Below are 21,372 nucleotides of genomic sequence, written 5' to 3' on the forward strand. Positions count from 1 at the left end.
CTAATTAGAGTGCGTACGTCTGTGTCGCATGTAGGTACAGGATGACTTAATTAGCTGCATCCTAATAGTTAGATGCAGGATTCATAAGAAACTGTGCAAGGCGTGATGTAGTAAAGGCAATGTCTAGTCTTGTAGTAACTACTGCAAAGAGCAGAGATCTAATCTTTTGCTAATATTAATTTACCTCTAATAAGGTTGCAAAACTAGATTATAGCATAAGTTTAATCCTACTTATAGGTGTAGCATGCTGCAGGTCCTTTCTGTTAGCTAGCCTAGCTATCTTGTTAATATATAAGGCCTATAATAGCTAAATTATTTATTACTATTAATCTTTAATAATCTTAACTTCTAGGAACTATTATAGGTCCTTACCTCTTATTAGAGTATACTTCTCTTGTAACTAGTCTACTACACGCTGTGCATCTGCTTTAGAGCCTTTTTTATACACAATAATAAGGTTATTTATGTAGAAAAAGACAAATATTTTAGCTTTAGTTATATAGTAGAGTTTATATAAGACAGCTAAAAACCTAAGGCCTTTAAAAGTTATTATAAAATAGTGTTACTAAAGTAAAGAAGAAATTTATAAGCTATATAGTGCTTTTTAAAGCTTTAGTATTATACCTAGTTTCTAATAGCCTCTTAGCATCTGCATGTAGATATTGTAGTTAATTGCTACATGTATAAACATGTTAGTTATGTTGTATTATTTAAGCTCTAAGTTAAAGTGTGCAGATATTACTATTAGCATTTAAAATAAGTGTCCTGCTAGGGTAGCAGCGTAGGTATCTTATGTAGTAATGTTTCTCTATTAATTACTATAGACTACTAGTTGCGCCTTACATCTTTGCAATTTATAGTGCTTATTAAGCTTGTAGGTGTACACCTATATACAATCTAGAATCTACTGTCTAGCTGCTTTAATTAGCTTTATCTAAACCTCTATCTAGAATTTTATTGTCTAATAACTGTCTAGGTGCGTTCTTTCTGCTGCTTTAAACATCTTATGTAAAGAGTGCTTCTTTAGTTACTTTTAAGTTAATAGTAGAAGTAGTAGCTAGCTTTTATAAAGTGTCTTTTTTTTAAATAGCATTTTTATTAATGCTGCTTTATTTAGTGTTTTACTACTATGCTTTTCTACACTTTTAGATTTTATGCTAGCTATAAAGGCTATAGCCTATAGTATAGTCTTTAGCAACTCTATTTAGCTTAGCTTTAGTGCTGCTCTAGCTATTAACTGCATAAGTAATGCTATAGGTAGCAGAGTGTTTAGAAGAGATAAATAGTTATCTCTAATCTTTCTTTCTTAATAGTAGCCTAGTAGGTCTACTTTATTAAAATTTAATATATTATCTATAGTATTATCTTTATAAAATAACTTTATCTTTAGCTAATAACTAGGTGTTAGAAGCTTAATTATTCTAATGTATATAGTAATTTTTTTTACTATGTTATGTATAAGGTTATCTATTAGGTCTTTAGGCTTACTACTAAAGATTAAGTATTTATTAAAAATAACATTACATGTATAAATTACTTTTGCTAGTAGTAGTATTTATACGCAGTAAATGTTTAATAATTAGTACCTAACTAGATATCTAATCTACACCTTTAGGTCTAGCCTCTGTAGCTTAGATTTATTCTAATGTGTGTTATTAGTTATTATAAATGCTTTATAGCTATAGGCTTTTAGATGTATAAAGCTTAGCTTTTAAATTAATATAATAACTTTATTATTTAAAGCTACTTATGTAAAGAAGATCTTATATAGTGTCTTCTAGTTATTAGCATAGTTTAGCGTCTAATTGTATAGGTATACGCCTGCTCTAGTAATGTATAGCTATATGTTTTATAGTAGGTTAGCATTTAGTTACATAGCCTGTAACTTCTTCTTATTTACACTCTCTAAGCGTTTAGCTTCTCTGTTCTAGGCTTATGTATCTAGTGCTAAAGGCTTAACAGTTATTCTATGTAATGCTAGCTAGCATTCTACCTTTAGTTTTACTATTATAATCTTGTTATTAGCTTTAATAACTTTTATAGTAATGTTATAATAGTTCTTTAAAAAAAAATAAAGATTATAAAAGCTTTAATAATTAATTTAGTAAGCCTATTATCTTTAAAGTAGAGGTCTTACTAGAGGCTAAAATACTTATTAGTAATTAGCATTTAACTTTACTCTTTTATAATGCTTTATGCTTTATATGTATAGAAATTAATTAACAGTTTTTTACTAAGTCTACTATTACTAATTTATAGTGTATAGCTAATTTATTATTATATCTTAGCTCTGCTATATAAGTTATATTAGACTGTTATAATTTCTTTAATTTACACCCCCTTAGCTTACTATATAAGGTGTTAAAGTGTAGCTAGTCTAAAGTGTTCTAGACACTTATGCTATAGCTCTGCTAATGCTTTTTATAGACTATGTTTAGTTCTTATGTTAATTATGTGTGTATAATATAAGCCCTTTTATAGTAGATAGTACTCTAACACTTATTAGCTATAAATCTCTATAAGATCTCTAATTATTATCCTGTCTAAGGCCTTTAAAGCAGTTAGCTCTGCTTGTGTGTCCTACTAGATTCCTTTCTGTTGCAGTAGGCAGAATAAGACTAGGTTGCACAGCAGGTCTAGGCACAGTGCAGCGTTATATAGTACAAGACTATATGCTTAACTATGTGTTCTATGCTTACTTTTTAGGCTTAGTGTAATTAATCTATAGCTTTAAATCTATATATAAGAGTTTCTAGACTAGATAAAGTCTTTTAGTGTTAGTAAACAATAGTTATAGATCTAATTAAAATTATTTATAATATAGTATATTAAGCCTAAGTTAAGGATAAATAATTCTCTTAGCAGATATCTATTCTAGTTTAAATTAACTATAGCTAGTAATGTAGCTACCTTAACTCTTAATACTTTTTAGCTTTTAAGTTAGTCTTTTTGTATTTCTAGCATAGGTGTATGTAAACTTTTTAGAATTAGTATTTTTAAATTATGTCTACACTGCCTTTTTAGTAGGCCTTAAAATTCTAAGTTGTGCTTATGCTTTAATGCTATAAGCTCTTTAACTCTCTTATTTAGCATCTACTACTTTAGTGCTCTGTCTAGATAGACATAGAAGCAGTCTTTTAATGCATAGATATGTCTACATGTAGGACATTTAGTGCTTCTTATTTTAGTAAGTTTTTAGCTTAAAGATAACTTCTTATTATCTTCTTAATAACATTAATGTTAAGGTCTACTTTATTTTCTTAACATTATAACTTCTACACTATAGGCGTCTTTATTTGTGCCCTAGGTAGTCTTTCTACTTTTAGCAAAGTATAATAAGTTATCTGTTATAAAAGCAGCTTTATGCTTTTCTATATGTATTAGATAATTTAACATTATATGTTTTTAAAAGCGCTTTATTATTTCTTTTTAATTTATGTTTAGTGTAAACTGTCTACTTTTCTAAAAAGTTATAGACTAATAAGAGGCAACTTTATTTATAGTAGTTAGAAAGTTCTTTGCTACAGCATTAAACTGCATTGTTTCTAGAACATTTTGTGTCTCCGCTTCTGTAGCAGCGTAGTCATACTCTGCTAGCTATAGGTCCTATATGCTTGCGTTTCTTAGCAGCTTTAGGGATGCATTATATTAGTTATGTACGCGTTCTTATTTAAATTAGTTGTTAACGCCTACTGTAGCTTTAAAGTTTGTAATCCACTGTCTAAGTAGTTAATCTAGGGAACAGCATGTACACTGCAGATGCGGGCTAACTGTTAACTAGATAAAGACAATAATCTGTTAGAAGCTTAATTACTCTCTTTTATAATTATGTCTGTTACTCTTATACTTGTTAGCCTTAATCTTGTAGTATTTAATAGCTTCTTTAAAGGATCTAACACTGCTTGTTAATAGCTTGTTTAGGTGCGTAGGCGTTTTAACGTTAGAGGCTGGTAAAAACTTAGCTATTAGCGGCATCTCTAGAGCTCTTAGTTTGGAGATCATTTGGATAGTCAACTTAGGGTCCACTTGCGGCCAGATGCCGTGCGCTACACATCTCGATTGCAGCTGCATCATCCAGGCTCTGTAGTCGGTGTGGTCTCGAAGGACGACTGTCGCGTCTCGAGGAGGCTGGGTGGCCATTTTGTATTGATGGAGGCACTGAGACTCTTAATTGTCAGATTAAAGCACTGTTTCTAGGCTTCCTAAGATGAATAATAGGTTTAGATGTGATGTATAGGATGATTGATTAATTGTGTTAATTGTTATTAATTTATTAATCCTTTTTCTGCTCTACTCGTGTTGCTCGGCTTTTTGTTTTGCCGATCCAAGTCCCTCGCGCACTTGCCCTATGCGCGACCAGCTTGCAAAATGCTGCAATTTTCTGCAATTTGCTGCAAACTGCTGCAACATGCTGCAATTTGCTGCAATTTGCTGCAAACTGCTGCAATTTACTGTTCGAGCTTATTGCTCGTACTATGTAGCAGCTTTCGTCAAGCGTTCCTCCTGTCTTGACAGTAGGTGCGCAAATCTAACAATACTATGCTTTTAGTGTTACTTTTTTACTTAAACTTTTATTTTAAACTTTTATTTTAAACTTTTTATTATTACTATAGCACTTACACATAGTTCTGCTTACTTTTTTATATAAAAAAACATATTAAAGCTACTTTTAAAAGCACTTAAAGTTAGCTTATTATTATAAAAGACTTTTAGTAGTTATAGTGCTTTTTACTATTGTAGAGGAGAAAATAGCTTAGCAATAGCTGTTTAGAAGATTAGATAAAGTGACTCTGCTATCTAAGAGAGTTGAAGGCTCTTCTTATATACACTAAGCTTTAGAACGTACTATCTTTAGATTCTAAGTCGCGTCCTAGGCTCTAAGCCCTAGCTAAGGCTCTTAGTATACACAACAACTATACTAAGCTTTTATTAAGTTTTACTTATCTAATAATACTTTTAAGTTATAATTACATAGTGCTACGCCTAAAGCTGTAATTATTACACTAAATAAGAACACTAGTAAGGCTACTATAGTTAAAAATAGTGCTAAAAATAGTAGCTTTAACATTTACTTTAAAAATAACTTTAGTAATATTAAGTAAAGTTATTTATTAAGTTATATAAAGCTACTAGTGTTATTATAAGTAAAAAAAGCTAAGTATACTACTATAGCTAGTATATTACTTTACTTAAAAACCTAAATTATATTTTTTTTATATGCTTACTACTATAAGCGCTAGTTTATAGGCAGTGTATATAAGGCAACATAGTTGCTAATATTAGCAGTACGCTACTTAAAAAAGTAAAAGTATAGCTATAAACACTAAGTGCTTAGTAAAGCTAATTTTATTAGCTAATAAAATGTTTTATGCTATATTTTTAAAAATAGTAAGATTATAGTTATATAAGTAACTACTAATAAGCTTTTTAGCTTTAATACTATGTACTTTAAGCCTACTACTATTACTTAGCTTATAAATAGTAACTACTTACTTTTTAAATATAAAAGACTTTTTTTTAAATAATGCTTACTATAGCTAATCTAGGGTAGAGGCAGCACTATAGACGTTTTCTATAAGTGTGTTGTGCTACATGCTGCGCCTATATAACTACTTAAAGCTAACGTACTTCATGGGCGAGTCGCTCACACACCCGAGTCGCTTACTTTTGCCAAGACCCCACCCCAACAAACTCTATTATAGCCCATAACAACCCGCTCTAGCACTATATAGTACAGTACAGCCTAGAATATTATTTAGATACTACTTCTACTTCTTGCTTACATGTTTGCGTGTTATGCCTAGTCTAATTGCACTATCTGTAGCGCCTTTAGAATAGCTTACCTACTTTAGCTTACACCTGCTTCTTTGCCTTCTTCCTATTACTACGCGCCCTAAACTCCTTTAGAGCTATTAAGCATAGGCCTTTTTAAATTATTAAGGTTTTTTTTACTTTAATTTGCTTTTTTTTATATAATTTATGTTATGTAGCAGCCTTATTAGCTGCTTAAAGCTTAGTAATTTTCTGTTATGCTAACACTAGCTTATACATAATTATTACTGCCTTTTTTAAGACCTTTTTAAACATCTTAACTATAAAAGTTAGTAAACTATTTATATACTTTTAAATTTTTATCTTTATAAGCATTAATTATAACCTAAGTTCTAAAGTATTGCTTAGGGTTTACAACTACTAGGGCTTATTATATACAGGTAGTAGTAGTAATAGAGTGCACAACTTTACATTAAGGCCTATTATAACTTGTTATAGGTTAAAAGGAACTAATTTAGCGCTTTAAAACTTTTCTTAAATATTACTAAAAGTAATTATAGCATTATAAGCTACTTTAAAGCATAGTAGAAACTTTATCTTTATAATATAAGTAATTTAGTTATGTATAAAGTTTTTAGCTTAGCGCTTATAACGTACCTAACAGGTTGGCCGGCCACACGGGTTAGCCGGCCACTTTTGCCAAGCCCCCACTAAACTCTACTTATCTACATAATGCCTTAACAACAACACTAGATTAAATCTTCTAAAGAACGTTAGATATAGCTTGCTCTTTAGGCTTTTAAATAAGACTTAAAACTCTCCTTGCAACACACTGCAGCTATCTATAATGTCTCTTACATAACACTAAGCAATTAACGCGCTAGACAGCCTTTACAAGCAGAATGCTAGCTTAAATTAAGGAATCTAACTAAGCTTAAAAAGAAAGTAGTTGTTAAGTACATACTTAAGCTTATTACACACAGATTTCCCTTTAGGCTTGCAGCTATAGCTAATATAGCTAATTCCTTGCCTGCAGAGCGCAATCTAGGCTAGGTTAGCTTAAACTAGACTAGTATATAGGTTAAGCACTGCCCTAAGTTTATAATAAAGTTTAATTATAAGTATAATTATAAAAGAGTGCTTTACAAGGATCTAGAGGTTATCTAGGGCTAGTTTTACCTAGTAGCTAACATAAAAGCTAAGTACAGTATCTAGGATAAAGACAAGTATAACTTTAACAAGTTAGGCTTTATAATAGGCTAGATATTAACTAGAGTAGTTGTTACAGCTTTAGAGAGATAAGGACAGCTAAAGGTAATATAGTAAGGTAATAAAAAGTAGACAACAGTTATCTAAGGCATTAACATAATAGGGTAGGCTATAAGATTATAGAGCTTTAAGCAGCAAATAAAGCTGCCATGTAACATAAATTGCATAAAAGGAAGCAGATTTAAGTAAAAAGAACTTTAATAGTTAAGGATAAGGCTTGTCTAACTGCTCTAAAGGAGTTTAGAGCGCGTAGTAATAGGAAGAAGCTAAAGACGCAGGTGCGCGCTAAAAAAGGTAAGCTAAGTTAAAGGCAATGTAGGTAGTGCAATTAGACTAGGCATAACTTGCGTACGTGTAAGTAAGTAGTAGAAGTAGACTCTAAATAATATCTTATGTTGTATTACTCTATACAGGGCTAAAGTGGGCTGTTTTGCGAGAGAATAGGGTGGTTTTAGTGGGGGCTTGGCAAAAGTAGCCGGCCAACCCGTGTGGCCAGCTAACCTGTTAGGTACGTTATACCTTTTTTAAAAAAGTAAAACAACCTACATTAAGTAGCTATAAAAGGTGTAATAAGTAAAAAAGCATGTAAATAGTAATAATCTTATTATCTTTATAGTATTACTAGAAATAAAGTAAGTTATAGCTTTTATAGCTATTAATAACTAGCAGACAGTAGCTACTAATAGTACACTTCTTTATATGCGCATTAAAGTGCTTTAACTAGTCTAGACTAAGCTAATTAGTAGTTTAGCTGTGCTTAGAAATTATAATAACTTAATTTTAAAGTAAATTTTTCTTTTTATACTAGTTTAAAAAGTAGTTGCTACTTTAAAAGATAATAAAAAGCAGAATAGCCTACCTTTTAGCATTAATGCCCTAAATAGCTGTTGTCTACTCCTAGTTGCCTAGCTAGACTACTTTTAGCTATTCTTATCTCTCTAAACTTATAATAACTGCTCTAGTAAATATCTAGCCTATTATAAACTTTATTTTATTAAAGTTATATATGTTATTATTTTAAATGCTATACTTAGCTTTAATATTCTTTATAAAGTTAAACTAGCTTTAAATTACTATAAAATTTTTATAAAAAGCTTTTTTATAGTTATACTTATGCTTAAACTTTACTTTAAGCTTTAAGTAATACTTAATAAACATATTAAGCTAGTTTATGCTAACATAGCCTATATTATGCTTAGCGTGTAAAGAATTAGCTATATTAGCTATAGCTACTAGCTAGAGGGGAAATCCTTATGCATCTAGCTTAAGTATGTGCTAAATAATTACCTACTTTTTATTATTATCTAGCTTTTATAAGTTAGCTATATAATTAGCTTAGAAAAGTTATCTAGCGCGTTAGTTACTTATTATCTTTTAAAAGACTTTATAGATAGCTGCAGTATGTTAGTTAAAAAGTATTACATTTTATTTAAAAGCCTAAAGTGTAAGCTGCATCTAATGTTCCTTTAACACATTTAAGTAGTGTTATTAAGAATGCATTAGTATAGAAAAAGTAGTGTAGTAGGGTCTTAGTAAAAGTAAGCAACTTAGGTGTGTAAGCAACTTGCCTATAAAGTACGTTATATGTTATTAAAAAGCTATTATAAGCTCTAAGTAAAATATATATTAGCTTTAATAGCTACATAATAAAAAGTAAAAAGTATAGCTACTTTAGTATTATTATACACTATGTTAATACTTATAGCAACTTTTAAAATCTTTTTATTACACTACTTTAGCTTATAAGCGCTTATAGTAACTAAAAAATAGTAGAAGTTGTTTTTAAAACACGAAAAAATAATTTATATTAGTATATATAACGTACCTAACAGGTTGGCCGGCCACACGGGTTGGCCGGCCACTTTTGCCAAGCCCTTACTAAAACCACCCTATTCTAGCGCAAAACAGCCTACTTTAGCCCTATATAAAGCAATATAACATAAGATATTATTTAGAGTCTACTTCTACTACTTTCTTACATGTATGTAAGTTATGCCTAGTTTAATTACACTGCCTGTATTACTTTTAACTTAGCTTACCTTTTTTAGTGTGCACTTATGTCTTTAGCTTCTTCTTATTACTACGCGCTCTAGACTCCTTTAGAGCAGTTAGACAAGCCTTATCTTTAACTATTAAGGTCTCTTTTGCCTAAATCTGCTTTCTTTTATGCAATCTATGTTATATAGCAGCTTTATTTACTGCTTAAAGCTTTATAATCTTCTTTTACACTAACACTAGCTTATGTGTAATAATTGCTGCCCCCTTTAAGACCTTTTTAAAGGCCTTTACTATAGATGTTAGTAAGCTATCTACATGCCTCTAAATTTTTACCTTTATAAGCATTAATTATAACCTAAATTTAAAAGTATTGCTTAGGGTTTACAACTGCTAGGGCGTATTATTAATAGGTAGTAGTAGTAATAAAGTATGTAACTAGATATTAAGAGCTATTTTAACCTATTCTAGGTTAAATAGGACTAAACTAGCATCTTAAAACTCTCTTTAAATATTACTAAAAGTAATTACTACATTATAGGCGTGTATAAAGCATAGTAGGAACTTAAGTTTTATAATATAAGTAATTTAGTTACACATAAGATTTTTAGCTTAGCACTTATACACTTTTTTTAAAAGGGTAAAATAACTTACATTAAAAAGCTATAAAAGGTGTAATAAGTGTAAAGGCATATAAATAGTAATAATCTTATTCTTCTTATAGTACTACTAGAAATTAAGTAAGTTATAGCTTTTATAGCTATTAATAATAAAAAGCTAATAAGCGCTTATAACTTTTTTTTATATGCCTATTAAAGTGCTTTAACTACTATAGCCTAAGCTTATTTATTATCTAGCTGTTTTTAGAGACTGTAATAACTTAGTTTTAAGGCAGATTCTTCTCTTTATACTAAGCAGAGAGGTAATAGTAGCCCTTAAAGATAATAAAAAGTAAAATAGCCTACTTTATTATGTTAATGCCTTAGATAACTATTATCTACTTTTTATTACTTTACTATATTACCTTTAGCTGTTCTTATCTCTTTAAAGCTATAATAACTGCTCTAGTTAATATCTAGCCTATTATAAAGCCTAACTTATTAAAGTTATACATGTTTTTATCTTAGATACTATACTTAGCTTTTATGTTAGCTACTAGGCAAAACTAGCTCTAGATAACCTTTAAATTCTTATAAAGTGCTTTTTTATAATTATACTTATAATTAAACTTTATTATAAACTTAGAGCAGTGCTTAACCTATATACTAGGCTAGTTTAAGCTAACCTAGCCTAGATTGCGCTCTACGCGCAAGAAATTAGCTATATTAGCTATAGCTATAGGCTTAAAAGGAAATCTGCGCGTAATAAGCTTAAGTATGTACTTAATAACTACTTTTTTTTTAAGCTTAGTTAGATTTTTTAATTTAGGCTAGCATTCTGCTTCTAAAGGCTGTCTAGCGCGTTAATTGCTTAGTGTTGTGTAAGAGACATTATAGATAGCTGTAGTGTATTATAAGAAAAGTTTTAAGTCTTATTTAAAAGCCTAAAAAGTAAGCTATATTTAATGTTCTTTAGAAGATTTAATCTAGTGTTGTTGTTAAAGCATTATGTAGATAGGTAGAGTGTGGTGGGGGCTTAGCAAAAGTGGCCGGCCAACCTGTGTAGCCGGCTAACCTGTTAGGTACGTTATAGTAAGCTAATTTATACTTAATAACATAAGTAATAATAACTTAGCTATTATAGTAATTAGTTAAAAGCTTAGCTTTAGCATGTCTAATTACTAATACTATTATAAACTCTATATACTTAATTTTATTAGCTAAAGGCTTTTTTAAAGCTAAAATAAAAACACTTATAATAATAATAAGTATAAGTTTACTAATAAGACTTAGTTTATAAGTAAGTAAAAGTGTAATAAGCTACTTAGTATTTTACTTAGTGTTATTAACTATAACGTACTTTACAGACAAGTTACTTACACACTTAAGTTGCTTACTTTTACTAAGACTCTACTAAACTACTTTTTTTACACTAATGTATTTCTAACAACACTACTTAGACATGCTAAAAGAATATTAGATATAGCTTACACTTTAAGCTTTTAAATAAAACATAAAACTTTTTAAAAAAACATGCTATAGCTATATATAAAGTTTTTTAAAAAATAATAAATAACTATAGCACTAGATAACTTTTATAAGCTAATTTTATAGCTAACTTATAAAGGCTAGGTAATAATAAAAAGTAGGTAATTATTAAGACTATACTTAAGCTATATATATAAGAATTTTCCCTTTAAATAGCATTTATAGCTAATATAGCTAATTTTTTACATGCTAAGTGTAATCTAGGCTATATTAGCATAAACTAGGTTAGTATGTTTATAAAGCATTATTTAAAGCTTAAAGTAAAGTTTTAAGCATAAGTATAGTTAATAAATATTTAGCCTATAATAAAGCTTATTTTACTAAAGTTATACATGTTATTATTTTAGATACTATACTTAGCTTTAATATTCTTTATAAGGCTAAACTTACTTTAAATTACTCTAGAACTTTTATAAAAAGCTTTTTTATAGTTATACTATACTTAAATATTACTTTAAGCTTTAGATAACACTTCTTAAACATATAAAGCTAGTTTATGCTAATATAGCCTAGATTACACTTAGCGTGTAAAGAATTAGCTATATTAGCTATAAATGCTATTTAAAGGGAAATTTTTTACGCATATAGCTTAAGTATAGTTTTAATAATTACCTACTTTTTATTATTACCTAGCTTTTATAAGTTTACTATAGAATTAGCTTATAAAAGTTGTCTAGTGCTATAGTTATTTATTATCTTTTAAGAGACTTTATATATAGCTGTAGTATGTTTTTTTTAAAAGTTTTATGTCTTATTTAAAAGCTTAAAGTATAAGCTATACCTAACATTCTTTTAGCATGTCTAAGTAGTGTTATTATAAATGCATTAGTATAAAAAAAGTAGTTTAGTAAAGTCTTAGTAAAAGTAAGCAACTTAGGTGTGTAAGCAACTCGCCTGTAAAGTACGTTATTAAAATATTATAATAGTATAAGCTTTTTAGTAGTTTTTATACACTTACTATAAGCTACTTACTAATATGCTAAAGAAAAACTATAAAGCGCTAGAGCCTGTTAAGCCTGTTATTACATGCTAAAACTTATACTTCTTATGCTATAAGTATGCTATAAAGCTATAGTCTGCTATTAACACTTACACTAACTACTATATATAATAAGTGCAAAATAAAGACATGTACACTAAAAGCTATAGTAATAAGCTGCCTAAAGTGCTATAGTAGATGTAATTAGACAGGCTTATAGTAGCTAACTAAGTAGTAGTTACTAAATACTTAAATATTTTAATGCTACTTAAGTCTACTATAAAGTATTTTAAAAAATATAGTAAAAGTAAATACTTTAGTGCTATTACTAAAATTATTTTAGTTCTAAGTATATACTTTTATACTATAAGTAGTATGTTAAAGCATATAAAGTAGTAGACTATAACATATATAATAAAGCATTTAAGAACTATCTTGCTATTAACCTATATGCTGCGTAGGCTAAGATTAGTAAGTACTATACTAAGTTAAATAACTTACTAGTGTACTACACTACTATAATACTTTATTTATACTATAAAACATATAATAACACTATTTAAAGTAATAAACTTAAGTAGTTTATTACTAATAACTATAACTTTTACACTTTTTAGTAGCTATATAGCGCTTTACTAAGTAAAATAAAGCCCTTTAAAGTTTTATAAGTAATATAAATAATACTATTAATAGTGTTATTATCTTTATTACATTTTTTAATAACACTATAAATAATAATAAGTTTAAGTAGTAAAAGCGCACTAAGCTACATGTAAAAAAAAGTAGTAATTATATAAATAACTATATTAAATACTAAGTAAAGATATAAAATTACTACTCTAACTTTAGTAAGCTTATACTTAACATACTCTTTATTTTAGCTTTTAGCTATAAGTGTAAGTGCTTATTTAGTAAGCTTAGTAACTTTCTTAAGCTATATTACTACACTATAAAACTTTAACTTTTAGTAGCTATATAGTGTGTAAAATAGTAGTAAAGAGCTAGCTTAAGCAACATCAAAGTTATAGCTAAGTTAATAATAATAGATAATATAATAAAGCTTTTATATAGCTTTAGTAGCTAAAGTAGTAACTATTATAAAACTTAATACTAAGAACTTTTATAGTGTAGGTTAATAAGCTATTAAGTTAAGCCTTAAGCAAGCCACCTATCTTAGCTTAATTATGTAATTAAGTTAAGCTGCTTATCATCTTATTAAGCTCTACTTAAGCTAGCCAGCCAGCTTGACTTAACTTGCTTGTTGGAAAGTTTATGTGCACGTTTGTGTAGGGTTTCTAACGTACACTACAGGCGAGTTGCTTACACACCTAAGTTGCTTACTTTTGCTAAGACCCTACTAAACTACTCCTTTTACACTAATTTATTTCTAATAACACTACTTAGATGTGCTAAAAAATAATTAAATATAGCTTACACTTTAAGCTTTTAAACAAGACATAACACTTTTAAAGTAACATGCTATAGCTATGTGTAAAGTTTTTTTAAAAAATAATAAATAACTAATGCGCTAGATATCTGTTACAAGCTAATTTTATAGCTAACTTATAAAGGCTAGAGAATAATAAAAAGTAGATAATTATTAAGCACATACTTAAGCTATATACGCAAAAATTTGGCGCTGAGTTGGGCAAAATTTGATTAGAAAAGAGAGACGTAAGGAGGGTACTACGCAAAGAGCAATTTTAGTCGGCCTTAGTGTACGGTCGTCCAATTTTGCAGCTGTAAAAGAAGGGGTCAGTGCTACAAGCTCTGGACCAACCGGTGGGGATAGTTCTAACGTTAAGGCACGCAAATCTCTCAAGTATACTGCATGGATTGCCACTACGACCTCCTAGCCTCTCTACTAGGAGGTTCGGCCAGCTATAAATACAACATGTGCGACCCCCACAGAGCGTGGGATGGCATACTAGTCCGGACTAGTCTGACCCCGGCACGAGCAGTTCCGTCCTGGTGAGACACATGAGACTGAGTTGTGACAGCAGCAGTATTTCTTCATTTTTCATATGTTCGCCTTGTAGAACACTTCAGCTCTATTTGAGAGATATCTACGAAAAACAGGGTGAGCAGAAACCTATAGATTTGACAAGACATATCGAGCCTGTCAAGGAAAAAAACAATAGGCACCATTGAATCAATTGCAAGACGCCAATGAGCCAAGCTCGTAGTCCCTTTGCGAAGCCACATTCGATCCTCCCATCTTTATGTAATCCTTTTGAGATCGTCGACCTGTGGTGTCATCCTTCGAAATTCCTGCTGAGTAGCTTGACTTTCTTGTCGAGAAAGAGCTAATAGCTGATGAGAGGCGCCGAAAGGGTAACAACAGGTGTGCCCGAAGTGCAGGGAGTGCGGAGCCGATCATGGCCACCGTCGGCTCAACCTGAGATGGGATCCAGAAGGTATAACCAAATTTATCCCACCGTGGGGGAATTACTCGACTCATTTGAGTGAAGAACCCTGTCTTTTTATGAGCACTATTTCCGATTGCGGGCTATATGATGAAGTACCTACAGCTAGGGTCGGTATCGCCTGTTCTTCCCCATTGCATGACATAGATGGCAAGCTTGTATGATGCATGCTCTGAATTCAGGATTAGCTATGTATGGACCACAGGTGCGATATCGTTCTAACTGACGATATCCCAAGAACGAACATGACCAAGACACCCAGGAGTCGCTTGAGTGGCAATTGCAGTCGCATACCCGGTGCTACGGGGAGTATAAGAAGCAAAACGTCCATTCCAAGGCTCGAGCTATACAGTGCGACATTGTAGTCGTAGTACAACTGATCGCTTTTGCAGTGTATCTTTCTCGTAAGGGGATGCCATGCTGCCGAGAGTGGCGTACAGATTACTCCGGGAATAACTGTGAATATAACCACATATACGAATGTCAGAATGAAGCAAGCCCATATTGACCACCGTGCCACCATTTCGGTGAGTCCGAAAATGCGATGGTGGAATAGGAGGATCGAGACTCGAACTGCGGCAGTCATCGCTGGGTAGGTGAACGCTGGTGCAACGATCCCCTGTAGTAAGTAGTATGTGTCAGCTACTATTACCTTTGCTTCTTGGAGAATTCTACTCACCTTGAACCATACCGTATACTCTCCCAGCGTGCCTCCCATAGTGTTTTACCAGATCCGCCATATAAATTACAATATACTATCATGATGCCGTGACCAATGTACAAAAGCTATTCCGCTTCTTAATAAGTTGCATTTTGAATTGATTTTAGATGTGCTTACTAGTGCTGATATCATGGCCCAGTCGTCGTTCCGAAAAGCACGGGAGCTCCTTCGAGATACAAGGCGCCCTACGGTTACATTAGTTGCAGTTACCATCATTAATATGACCGCAATGGCTACATCGTAATGCTTGTGTGTGTCGTTGACCTGTGTGGGAGGAGGGAGTAGAGCAGCGTCCTCTGGAATGGCCATTGTACTCGATTTAAGTGTGGAACTCGTTCTAGGGACGAAAATGAGAAACGTAGAAAATATAAGATTGAGATGAATATACGGCTGCTCGGGCTTCCGTAAATGAAAGGGTGTCTGCTCGCGAGGTGGTCATGTTACCGTTGCGGTGCGGTTCATACGCGCCGCAGACTGAAATAAACAGGCAGGTGAATTTCATGCCCAATTGGGGTCCATTTGTCCAAAGAATTCTTCGTAAGACTATAGTTTCGCTCTTCGCCGCCGGAGAATGCTGTCTTTCGGCCCACAATCTGCATTTATATTGCGGCACAGTTGGACAGCGCCTCTGGGGCACTCCGGCATCTAAGCAAGCGATGATTGCCTCTTTTGATTGACAATACAGGCGGGCGTATGCCGCATATGCATGTAAGATTCTAGCGCTTCGGCGAAGCGCATCCCCCCTGACTTCTTGATGCAGGAATGTGCGTTAGGTTGAATCGCCCATTTTGACTGCAATGTTGTGCGCAGGCTGCTATGCTTTATTTTGGCCTACGAAGCATATTTATTTGAATCTGATGTCAGGTTCATAAGCTCGATCAAGCGTATCATCGTTATCGTCCTCGTCGCATTTATTCCATCGTTGGAGCACGTACTCGGTCAATTCCTTACGGTAGTTCTGAAGAGGCTCGTAGAGGAGCCCTTCGCCAGAAGGGCACCGTATCAAAGACTTTGCTCATTAGGGGTAAGCCATGTTGTTTCCTCTTTTCGCGACCCTGTTACAATGCGCTTTAGGAGTCATGGCGTCGGCCCAACCCCGCAACGAGACCCAGGAAGGGGTTCCAGAGGTTCGGGCGTTTATCACTTCCTTGAATCTTTCAGTAGACGAGGAAGCTCAAGTGATCGAAATTTTGGAGAATTCCCCAGAAGTGGCATCGGTGTTCGCCAATGAGAGTAAGAAAGCGAGAAGTCTTCCGGTGCTGGTATACGTAAGCTGCAAGGTAGCACGAGTAGCTTTTGGCACAGGAGTGTTGCTAGAGAAGCCACTGATCGAAAAAGCAGTGGCTGAGAGTTGGTAATGTGTTCTTTCCCCGAAATACGGCATGAAAGTCGTAACGGTGTTTTGATAGGTCGCAAACGTGTTGGGAATCACCAGCCTGTGTTATCCGGCCAGAAACAAGCACACAAGTGTCTCAGGCACTGAAAATTGTAACTTTCCTGCGGACGCCTTTCGCCATCCGCAGTGGAGGGCATTCGCCGAACCCCGGGTGGGCTGGTCTTCAAGACGGCGTCCTGATAGACCTCACAAAGCTGAACAAACTGAGCATAAGCAAAGACTATCATACAGTCAGTGTTGGGCCTGGGGCTCGCTGGGGGGAGGTATACCAGTACCTGGACCCGTATAACGTTACTGTCATCGGAGGACGGGTCCCTCAGGTCGGAGTGGGTGGACTGATGCTTGGAGGTAAGTTTCGTTCTGCTCTGCATCTTGGCTTATATCTGCTGCTCGTGTCTTGCTCACGATCCCAAAGGTGGAATTTCATACTTCACTGGAGAATATGGACTTGCGATCGACAACATCGTGAATATCGAAGTGAGTGACCAAAATTCGCATAGAAGCCCATTTAATCAACAACAGGTTGTCCTTGCGGACGGGTCGATCGTGAATGCTAATCCTCGGGAGCACAGTGACCTTTTTTGGGCGCTGAAGGGTGGAGGGCCTAATTTTGGTAATCAAACTGCTCGCATTACTGGTAGCTGGCACACACCCGCTAACGCATTCGCTCCTCAGGCATCGTGACACGATATGACCTTCGCACAGTGCCAATAAAAGACATTTGGTACCAGATGACAGTATATGGTCCGGAAAAGGCCCCAGATCTCCTAGACGCCTTCGCAGCATGGCAAGGCTCACCAGATACCAAAGGTTCTGTAGCCATGATCGCCACACTGAGCTCCGTCATCGTTGGACTTGTCTACATCGAGCCGATTGAAAGTCCAAAAGTCTTCCAGCCATTCTACGATATCCCACGTTTGGCCACAGCAGTGCCATCGACCATTGGCACAGTGCTAGCTTTGAGTCAAATCTCCGGCGCTAGTGCTTCAGTATCCGCGAGGTTCGCATCCAATTGCTGCAAACTCTAAAAATATCCCCCACTGATCTCAGTTGGTTAGACATGACTATCGCGCCGCTAGTAGTAAAATTGATTCGGAGCTCTATAGATCCGTCTACGAAGTCTGGAAAAATGAAGCTGCTACTACGAATGAGACCACTGGCGCAAACATGACATTCGTACTCCAGCACATTCCTAAAAATGTCATTGATAAAGGGCACCAGAATGGGGGAAATTCTCTCGGTCTAGAGCCTATAGCGCAGCAATGTTAGTAAACATCCTAGATCTCGAAGCGTTGCACCTTGGTAACATGCCGTCTGTAGGGTGGACAACCTTGACTGATTGGGATAATCCGACCCACGACGATATTGTCAGAGGCGCAGCAATAGCTATTACGCAAAAATGGGAGGAGTTGGGTAAAGCTCGAGGTTCCCATCTCCCTTTCCTATACATGAACGACGCGTCGCGGGACCAGAACCCGCTAAACACTTACACATCTGCAAGTCTTCAGAGGCTGAATGCCGTCGCGAAGAAGTACGATCCGCATCGTGTCTTCCAAACGTTACAAAATGATGGCTTTTTGTTGTCCAAAGCCAGCAGCGGGAATTGATACGACATGGTAGATCAGTGGACCCTACATAGTTCATCTGTTATAATGCTCTTTTTGTGGGCCTAGTTCGACCGCTTATAGTCATCCAATTTTTTTTCCATTAAGAGCAGGGTTTCTACCTGTTCAAGTATGTTATTGAAGCAAGTGATTGTATTGTTGATTGCTATTTCAGACAGAGGTGGAGTACCTCATATATATGCGTTCCCAGTCCCTTGCAGTTAGTTTCAACCATTGCGATGTTCAACGGTGATATTCAGCAGACACATTTTGTGGGTGATTGACGAAATTGGAGCCGTCAAGGATTCTTGATCAGCGATAGAACAGGTGTCAGACATTATAATCAGGTGCGAGATGTTTGGGGAGCTAGGCACGGATCGCTCTTCAGTGTGTCACATCGGTAGGGAAGCTCAGGGCGCAGCCCAGCTGACCTGGTCCACTTACCTCAGCTAATGTGACTTGGCAAGACACATTTTTTTGCCACGTTAGCTGAAAACCTTATTAGGTTAGATAAATATTAAAAAGCTACCTTGCTGTAACAACAAATATTTAGAAGAAATATCTTAATATTATAAACTGTAATGTATTTCTAATGCATTTCTAATATATTTAAACTAACTACAGCCTTACAGCTGCACTTTTTAATACACCTACTGTTGTCTAGCTATAGGTTAATCCTATTGCAACATGGGAGAACAACCTTAATTTCTTATATAGCGTTCTTATTACAAGTAAACCTAATGTATTCACATTAATAGTAATAAATAATTCTGCTAGTTTAGAGAAAAATAAAGAGACCTTTATAGAAGCTATTATATTTCTAATGAATTAAGCTTATATTACTAATAGAGTATTAGCAATCTATGCTTTACAAGCTAACAAATAGTGTTATCCTAATATCTACTCTAGGTAGTAAGTATATTTTAATAGTAAAGTGTAAGGCCGGATGTCCCAGAACGGGCCAGTATGGCCTCCCCTGACCTGTTTGGACCTGTTTGGAGGTCACATGACCTGTGCTTCGTATATAAGCATGGATCCTGACAAGCGAGGCTTGGCAGCGATTCGTCTCTCTTACAATACACTCCTATCTTTCTCCGAAACCTTGCTCTCAGTGCTATCCATGCTATCTACTATCCCATCTTTACATAAAGAAGCTTTACTACACTCTAGATTTTTTAAAGTACCTAGAGTTAAGTAAAGATAGTGTTGCTTATCTTGTCTAAACCTCTAGCCTAGATAAAAAGTGGTATAAATTAGTTTAAGAAAATATCTACAAATCTATTATTAATATGTTTTTAATGCATTACTAACATATTAGATTTAATTCTACTATAAACTTAATTAGAAAAGCCTTTTAAAAAAACTAACTCTTTAACAACATCTAATGCTAAAGATAGAATTAATAGTGTAAGGTGTCTAATATCTTAGTCTATCTATACAGAACATAGCATATACCTCTCTACAGCCTAAGGACTAGAAGAGAATTTAAGAGTAATAAAGAACATATAATTAATCTATAACATACACTATAGGCAAGTTGCTCACACACCTAAGTTGCTTTCTTTTGCTAAGACTATATTAAACTACTTTTTCTACACTAATGCATTTCTAATAACACTACTTAGATGTGCTAAAAGAATGTTAGATACAGCTTACGCTTTAGGCTTATAAATAAGATGTAACACTCTTAAAGTAACATACTACAGCTATGTATAACGTACCTAACAGGTTGGCCGGCCACACAGGTTAGCTGGCCACTTTTGCTAAGCCCCTACTAAAACTACCCTATTCTCTTGCAAAACAGCCCACTTTAGCCTTATATAAAGTAATATAATATAAGATATTATTTAAAGTCTACTTTTACTACTTACTTATATATATATAAGTTATGCTTAGTTTAATTACACTACTTATATTACCTTTAACTTAGCTTACTTTTTTTAGCACACACTTACATCTTTAGCTTTTTTCTATTACTATGCGCTTTAAACTTCTTTAAAGTAGTTAGATAAGCTTTATTTTTAACTATTAAAGTTTTTTTTACTTAAATCTACTTTCTTTTATATAATTTATATTATATAGTAGCTTTATTTACTACTTAAAGCATTATAATTTTATAGCCTACTTTATTATATTAATACTTTAAATAACTATTATCTACTTTTTATTACTTTATTATATTACTTTTAGCTATTTTTATTTTTTTAAAGTTATAATAACTACTCTAGTTAATATTTAGCTTATTATAAAGCTTAACTTATTAAAGTTATACTTATTTTTATTTTAGATACTATACTTAGTGTCGGTTGACCTAGGTTCGATCGAACGAACGTACGCCCAAGGGGCGTACTAAGAGGTGAGCAGGCAAAGATCTTCTTATTATTAACTACTACCCTCTCTCTTTGTACAAAGAAAGAGGGCTCTTAAGTACACATAGCCTCTAACACACAGGCTAGATAGCTAACGTTTTAGGCAACTTAATTTAGCTATACGCGTGTACAGACACAGCTGTACTTACGTACAGACACTAGTAACTTTTTATTTTTATAAATTAAGTTACTTGCCTACCTTACCTTATTTTTTATTTTTTTTTATACTATCCTCTACATCCTTTCCTCTTCTTCTTTGTATAGGGCCTATAGTGTACTGCTAGTTTGCAACACCTGCTAGCTTTTTAGCCTGCGTACAGCATCTCTTTCCTACAGGATAGATCCTGTGCTTAGCTAGAGCATAAAGAAGCTCTTACTTAAACGTATAAGATAGGTTGTTAAAATCCTGTTATGTCTAGCCTTTAAAGTCTTCTATAAAGTTAGACAGACTATACCCTTCTGTACACATAAAAATAAGGGTATTTGCTATGTATAAAGTTTGTTGTACTTAAAAGAGATTTGTTAACATGTTAAGGCAGTCTACTAGAAGAGTAAGGTTAACCTTTTTTTATAGTATTATTCTAGACATGTAGGTTATCTTTACTAGTTTATTATATAAGTATTTTATAATAAAGTAAAAGTTTGCTAGTTGCTTTATTTGTATAGCTGTTGTCTAGGGGGGGGTGCTAGTTGC

The 21,372-nt window shown here is 33.4% G+C and overlaps 2 protein-coding genes across 2 annotated transcripts; one reads left to right on the forward strand and one right to left on the reverse strand.

The window, feature by feature from the left end:
* Positions 1-14,671: 14,671 nt before the first annotated feature.
* Positions 14,672-15,618, reverse strand: BDR25DRAFT_321641 (uncharacterized protein; the record flags this gene model as incomplete). The annotated part of the gene is made up of 4 exons (XM_033691979.1): positions 14,672-14,776; positions 14,812-15,240; positions 15,300-15,374; positions 15,427-15,618. The coding sequence occupies 4 exons, from the start codon at positions 15,616-15,618 to the stop codon at positions 14,672-14,674; spliced, it is 801 nt and encodes a 266-aa protein (XP_033554047.1).
* Positions 15,619-16,091: 473 nt separating this feature from the next.
* On the forward strand, positions 16,092-18,513 carry BDR25DRAFT_44310 (FAD-binding domain-containing protein). Its single transcript, XM_033698579.1, has 8 exons — positions 16,092-16,333; positions 16,384-16,663; positions 16,719-17,053; positions 17,121-17,182; positions 17,228-17,318; positions 17,381-17,705; positions 17,764-17,969; positions 18,026-18,513. The coding sequence occupies exons 2-8, from the start codon at positions 16,389-16,391 to the stop codon at positions 18,310-18,312; spliced, it is 1,581 nt and encodes a 526-aa protein (XP_033554048.1). The 5' UTR covers positions 16,092-16,333; positions 16,384-16,388; the 3' UTR covers positions 18,313-18,513.
* Positions 18,514-21,372: the final 2,859 nt, after the last annotated feature.

This window comes from Lindgomyces ingoldianus, assembly GCF_010093535.1.
Source record: "Lindgomyces ingoldianus strain ATCC 200398 unplaced genomic scaffold BDR25scaffold_2, whole genome shotgun sequence".
NCBI classification, from domain to species: Eukaryota; Fungi; Ascomycota; class Dothideomycetes; order Pleosporales; family Lindgomycetaceae; genus Lindgomyces; species Lindgomyces ingoldianus.